The sequence below is a fragment of the Pinus tabuliformis genome, chromosome 4_1, assembly GCF_031772625.1.
Source record: "Pinus tabuliformis cultivar Carrire ecotype Pingquan chromosome 4_1, CPIR1, whole genome shotgun sequence".
NCBI classification, from domain to species: Eukaryota; Viridiplantae; Streptophyta; class Pinopsida; order Pinales; family Pinaceae; genus Pinus; species Pinus tabuliformis.
Genome location: NC_142303.1, coordinates 391420605 through 391427477, shown reverse-complemented (window position 1 = coordinate 391427477; position 6873 = coordinate 391420605). Strand labels below are relative to the sequence as shown.

General features: G+C 44.0%; 1 protein-coding gene across 1 annotated transcript; it reads right to left on the bottom strand.

The window, feature by feature from the left end:
• Positions 1 to 4420: 4420 nt before the first annotated feature.
• On the bottom strand, positions 4421 to 5476 carry LOC149175938 (uncharacterized). Its single transcript, XM_089421297.1, has one exon. It carries the CDS (start codon positions 5474 to 5476, stop codon positions 4421 to 4423), a length of 1056 nt encoding a protein of 351 aa, XP_089277423.1.
• Positions 5477 to 6873: the final 1397 nt, after the last annotated feature.

Sequence of the window (6873 nt, the reverse complement as noted above, 5' to 3'; positions counted from 1 at the left end):
AGACTTCAAAATTTTGTATTTGGGCCCTGACACACTGAAAGATTTTACCAGGACTAATTCCGTCATGCCCCCCATTGACCAAAAAAGCACAAAAGTAACTAGCATAGCCATAGTTATAACAAAAAACAGAACCCATATTGGCAGTTGCCACGTCCTGTAACAAGATCATGAACCAGACAGAGACACATAAACTCAGAAACAACGACACGAAATCAAAATTGCACAGCATATAGGCAAGAAGGCCACCCGGCAGTGAAGAGACAGGTTTAGTCTGCATGCTGCGGTGAATCCGGCGTGTCCCTCTCCACCTGGCTGGAAGAGGCTACCCAGGTAACGAAGCCGCTTTCATCTTGTCCCTCTGCTCCGCCTTCAGGAGTGGTCACCAGATTAAGAATGCAACCTGCACGCTGAGACGGCCCACAGGCCAAAATTTCGCTCTGAGTCGGATCGACGGGCTGCTGAGGCACTTCAGAAACAGGGGTGTCCTCCTGCATATTGTCTGCATGGAATACCATCCCTGTCATATCCCCTTGCAGAACATTGTCTTCCTGAGAGTGGGAGGAAGTGGTTGGAGCCGAGCTGACATGATTATTTTCCTCCTCCGCGAGAATTATGGTGATGCTTGCTGTCAATATGGCCCTGTTAAGCCTGCTATGAAAAGTAAACCTGGAGGTCTGGAAGGAATTATTCGGGAGAGACCTAGCTTGACCCAGGGGCGGAGAAGAAGGGGAGGCTGAGGCTATGGGGACAACATTCTGTGGAGCAGGACGAGAAGGGTGGCCTCTGTTCCCGGTATGGCTACCTCTGCGCGGGATACCTCGGCGTCGAGGCATACTCAGAAGTGCTGATGGACTGAGAGAGGGATTGAGGCAAAGTAAGCCGATTACAGTTGGAGCGCAGAAGATTCCAGAGAGTTTCCAAACCCAGGCAAGCAACCAAATTCGAAAGACCAAGCAGGGGTGCGGGAGCAGTTCTGCTCCACGATAAATAGAACCAGTAACTAAGACATGAGAAATGAGCGGATCCATACCAATAAACCAACCTGTTTGCACATAAACCAGGCGCGCATTAATGCCTGACTGCAAGACCAACATTCGAGACTGTTCTGTATTAATTTCACCTGCCCTTAAACCATTTTGCCAGCCCGAGACGCATGTTGTAAGGACCGTCCGCCCGCCATCTGCCAAGCCAGCTGCCTGTATTGTGCGGCTCTTCATTAATAACGTTGAATGCCACCCGCATCCGGGTGTGTATTCTTCTTCTGAGGTTTATCCTGAATCACAATTTCCTGGAACTTAGAGAGTTGGTCCGCGGAGGCTATACTGGAGATAGTCCCTTCAAAGTATCCTACCCTAGTTTCCACTCCGAGATTGGCAAGAAAGTCAGCAAGCTTGTTTCCTTCCCTTCTGGTGTGTTTGAATGAGATTGCTTGATGCTGAGAAAGCCATCTGTTTATTAGCTCAAGCCTTTGGGCCATCCTCCAACTGTTACTAACTTTGTGAATGGGGGATCCATGCATTAGATTTGTGATCATTCTAATTATAATTTGCGAATCCCCTTCTATAATGAGTGGAAAAAATCTTCTTTCGTGAGCCAGTTTGAGACCTCTCCATAATCCCTCCAATTCTGCTGAGTTGTTGGTGTCCCAGCCTTTCGAGCCCATAAAGATACATTGAGGATTGCCATTGTGATCCCTGAAGACTCCCCCATACCCTGCTTTCCCTGGATTTCCTTTTGAGGCCCCATCGAAGTTAAGTTGGAACATCTTAATGGGCGGCGGTGTCCATTTACTTGATTCCTTTTCCTGCATGGTGGGATTCTTTTTGATGATTGTCTGTTGGTTTATCTGGATCCTCCAATTATCCCACACTGTTTTTTCCTGCGGTGATGAGGGAAGATCTTCTGAGTACCATTCTCTAATTGATAGAGACTCCATGATATTCTAATGAAATTTAGTCCAAATTTGCTCTAAGGGCATAGTTTGATTCTTGAAAACTCTTCTATTTCGCTCTTTCCAGATGTTCCACATCAGTAAGCTAGGTATAAGTTGCCAAAGAGTGTTGAGGAGATTGCTTTGATATGGCTTTTGACTCCAGTTACGAATAGTGGCCTTTAGATCTCCTTGTACTCTACCTTCTTTTTGGCAGCGGAAGGCAACCTTCTCCCAAAGCTTTCTTCCAGTTTCACAGGTCTGCATAAGATGTATAGCTGTTTCCTCCTCTTGCATACAGTTGAGACATATAGATGGGCCCGAGAAGCTTCTTTTCCGAAGATTATCCCAAGTTAGAATTTTATTGTGACATAGGAGCCATAGAAAAGTGGAAACCTTCGGCCAGTTGGAAGTGTGCCAAATTTTATCCCATAAAGTGTCTTTGTTTAGCTGATCTTGGACTATTATCTTATACGCTTCCTTTGTGGTGAATGTTCCTTTCTCTTCATAGCCCCATCTTAGAATGTCCGGTTCTTCTGAGATAGTGATTTGCCTCTTTTGTAATTCTGTAGAAAGATACTGCTGAGTTTGTTCAGAGCTGTGCGTTAGAATTTGATTTGCATTTTTCCATTGTCTGTGTTCTTGAGTTGTAGATGAGTTCCAGAACTGACTGACCTTGGCTAACTGATTGATATCCTGCTCTGATATTGGATGATTTTGGAGTACATCTCTTATTTTTGGGAATTGCTGCCAGGAGTCTTCCCAAAATCGAGCCGTGGACCCACTCTTGACTTCCCAAAAACTGTGCTTTTGTATGAGATTTCTATGTTGAATAACCGAATTCCAGATTACCGATCACGTGCTTAACTCCGTCATTCGTATTCTCTCTTCCATAGGGCAGTTGCTTGCATACTTAGTTGTCCAGAGGGAGGTCCAGGGGGTGTTAGGATGGGTTAGCCATCTCCACCAGATTTTTTCTCCCATTGTTCTATTGCTGTGCTCAGGATCTCTTAGCCCAATACCCCCTGCTTTCTTTGGAAGACATACTTTATCCCATTTAACTAGAGCCCATTTTCGATTGTGGCCTGAGCTTCCCCATAAAAAATTGCGCTGGAGATTCTTAATTTCTTTGAGTACCCATTTTGGGGCTGCAAGGATGGAAAAGAGATACAAGGGCATGGAATGAAGGATAGCCTTGATAAGAACAAGTCTGCTAGCCATATTAAGGGCTCGATGAGTCCATAGGGAGAGTCGAGCCTCCAGTTTTTCCAGCAGTTGTTTCCAAGAAGAGTGTTTGAGAGCTGAGGCAATTAAAGGGGCACCGAGGTATTTGGAGGGCAGGGAAGCAGTAGTGAATCCCAGAATTCGGCCTATAGCTTTTTGGGTGGGAACAGGGGTATTAAAGAAAAAAATTTGGGATTTGACTCGATTAATAAGGGCACCAGAAGCATCAGAGAAGTTCGAAAGGAGGGATTTGAGGAGGCGAGCTTCTTGCACCGAGGGATAACCGAAAAGCATATTGTCGTCCACAAATTGCTGGTGGGAGTAAGATGGGGAGTTGTTGAATGAAAGGCCTTTTAGATGCTGAGCCAGCCTGGCAGAGGTAAGACTTCTGCCAAGTCCTTCTGCCATAATAACAAAAAGAAAGGGAGACAAGGGGTCTCCTTGCCTGATACCTCTGGAGGGACGGTACGTTGCCGAGGGGATACCATTGATTAGAATAGAGAAAAAGCTGAAGACAAAAGATTAAAAATCCATCTGACCCATGATGGGGCAAAACCAAAGGCAGTAAGAATTTTTTGAATATAAACCCAACTGATACTATCAAAAGCTTTGGATAGATCAAGCTTAAGCAGCATACCTGGCTTTTTTGTCTGCTTTAAGGAATGGATTATCTCATGAGTTAAAATAATCCCGTCCGTTTTTTTCCGGCTTCTACATACCCAGACTGCTCGGGCGAGATAATAAGAGGGAGCAGCGGCTTTAGTCTGGTAGCTATGACTTTTGATATGATTTTATAGATGATATTACACAGGGCAATCGGTCTATACTTATCTGGAGTGTTGGATTCTTCCACCTTTGGAATTAAGGCAATGAATGTGGCATTTAACCCTGGATACATCCATCGTAGTGCACGGGATTCCTCCACTACTTGCCATACCTAATCTTTTATAAGGTCCCACAATTTATGAAAAAAGTTTGATGTAAAACCATCCGGGCCCGGCACTTTCCCCTCCTTCAAGTGTTGTGCAGCTTCTTCAACTTCCTGTAAGTTGATGGGCTTGAGGAGGAGACTATTATGTTCCTCTGTTATTATCTTTGGGATATCCTTTAGGAGCTTATTTATAGCCGGCATTCTATCTATACTGGGTTCCTGGTGTGCTTTCTTAAAGTATCTGAGAAATTCCTCTTCAATGCCTTCGTGTGTTTCTATTCTATTCCCCTGTTCATTTTTGATGTGAGTAATGCAATTGCTCATTCTGCGCTGCACTATAGTTTTATGGAAAAAATTGTGTTCTTTTCTCCATCTTTTAACCATCTAATCCTCGATTTCTGCCTCCATAATGTTTCCTCCTGTTTAGCCCTCTCTAATATTCGAGATTCTATGATTTGCTCCTGCTTGGTTAATTCATCCGAGCGTCCTTCAGTGATAATGTTTTGCTGGATCCTCTTCATTTCTAGATTGAGAGTGGCCTGAGCTTTAAAAATGTTGCCAAAAGTATTGTGATTCCATCGCTTGATTTCTCCTTTAAGATGCTTGAGTTTTTGCTGAAACCTGGACATTTTTGTACCTCCAGTAGAATTGAAGTTGAGCCAGGTTGATCTAACTAATTCATCAAAGTCCGGATGAGTTAGCCAAAATTCTTCAAATCGAAAGGGGTGCTTGAGGTTGTTGTCGGGCCTGTTCCATTGAAGTTCGATAGGCCAGTGGTCTGATCCTGAGATAGGTAGGATGGACGCTATAAATTCCCCTCCCAAGTGGGTTGCATTGTCTGAGATGAGAAATCTATCAAGACGCGAAGCAATCTGCTGCGATCCTTCTCTCTTATTGCTCCAAGTGAAGAGGCCATTGCTTGAGGGAACATCCACCAACCAGTTGGTGTGAATGAAGTTTTTTAGTAGGTTACCGTCATTATTTACTCTGCTTCTACCCCCTTGTTTTTCCTCCATGCTTGCTATCATATTAAAATCACCTCCAGAAATCCAAAGTGGGTATGGCCTGTCTGAGTTGAGGTCTGACAGTGTATTCAGGATTTGAGCTTTTTGAGTAGTGTCCTGAGGGAAGTAGACATTAGTTATAAGTCCATAGGTGTTAGTACCTATTAGATGAAAGGTTGCCTGAATGAAGCTTTTATTAGCATGTATGTTGTTTAGTTGAATGGCTCGCGCATCCCAGAGTATTGCGAGTCCTCCCGAAGCTCCCTGTGCATCAACAGCTGTTACTAGCCCTCCTGGCCAGGCTTTCGCTGCTATTTTTGCCAAAATTGTTGAGTTGCATTTAGTCTCTTGCAGAAAGAGTATGCTTGGTTTTTCTTGCATAAGCATATTTTTTAATAATCTGCCTTTCCTTGGGCCATTGAGCCCCCTTATATTCCATGATATTAGCTTCATTGAGAAGGATGGGGGTCAGTATTAAAATACTTGGTCAGCTTGGCATACCTCCCTGACTCCACTAATACCTCTCCTATCTTGATGGTTCTCTCAAGTGTTGTTTTTCTGCCTCTCTTCTTATTATCCTTGGTGATAAACTTGCCATCCCATGGACTTCCTATCTGGACTCCTAGAGAGTATTTCTTTTGTGCCCTGTTTAGGACTTCTACTAGGTTGTCCACTTGCCGATCTGGTATTTTTTCAAAATTCCCTGTTTTGCATGCTTGTTCCAGGCCTAGAATATCCAGATCCCCTATGTCTAAGGACTCCGGATCTTCTTCCATGATTTGAGGCTCTTGAGAGGTTTCCTCTCGTTCTTTTGATGATTTGGCGTTTGGTTCGGTGTTGTCAACTTCCATTCCTTGGGAATGCCAGGATACAGATTTGGATTGCGATTGAAGGATTGATTGCTTAAGAGCCATATCTCCTGATTGCAATGAAGTTTCTCCTAACTGTTCTTTATTAGATTCCTTGTTCTTCTGCGTTTCCTTCTCCAGATCTTGCGTATCAGTCTTGGCTAGGGCTTCAAAACTATTGCTCGTTGTGGGTTTTGGCATGTTGACTGGATTTGCCTTGGGATTGACTGTTGTTCTTTTGTTCCCTCTCCTTCGATTTGTTACCTTAGTGAAACCATCAGATGTTTGGTTATCTGAACTTTCTTGAGAAGAGGGTTTCTTATTTAGTGGACAGTCTCTATAGAGATGCCCTATATCATGGCATTTCCTGCATCTAAATGGTACATGCTCGTAATCTATAACTTGAATCCATTCAATATCTTCATGAAAGAAACTTACCGTGTCTGGCAGTGCTTGCTTGAGGTCCATGTAAACACAGATCCGAGCATAAGACGTGTATCTGCATGATTTTGTTTCTTCTGCAATCTTTACAAACTCGCCAAGTGTGTTCCCAATCTCCTGAAGAGATTTTTCTTCCCAGTATTCCCAAGGCAGCGAATACAGCCTTATCCACACAGGAGCGCAGCTAAGGTCTTCCTTGTCTGGATTGAATCTTTCGACCCACGCTTTGAGATATAATCCTGCAGAGTTGAAAAAATAAGGACCCCCATCCAGAATCCTATTGCGATCTTCCAGGCAGTTGAAGACTACAGTGAAGAACCCCTTTGGCCCTAGGTGCAGAGTGATATGCCCTTTTGGATTCCATTTAGCGCTTATCCAGCTTCTCAGCGCTTTCTCCGTCGGCCATATTCCTATGAATTTGCCGATCAGCGCATGATCTCTCATATACTGTATTCTGGCATTGATACGATGACTGGGGAACTCCACTCTTGGCCT

Excerpts from the sequence above, each read along its gene's own strand:
- LOC149175938 (XM_089421297.1), bottom strand. The coding sequence starts at position 5,476 with ATGCTTATGCAAGAAAAACCAAGCATACTCTTTCTGCAAGAGACTAAA.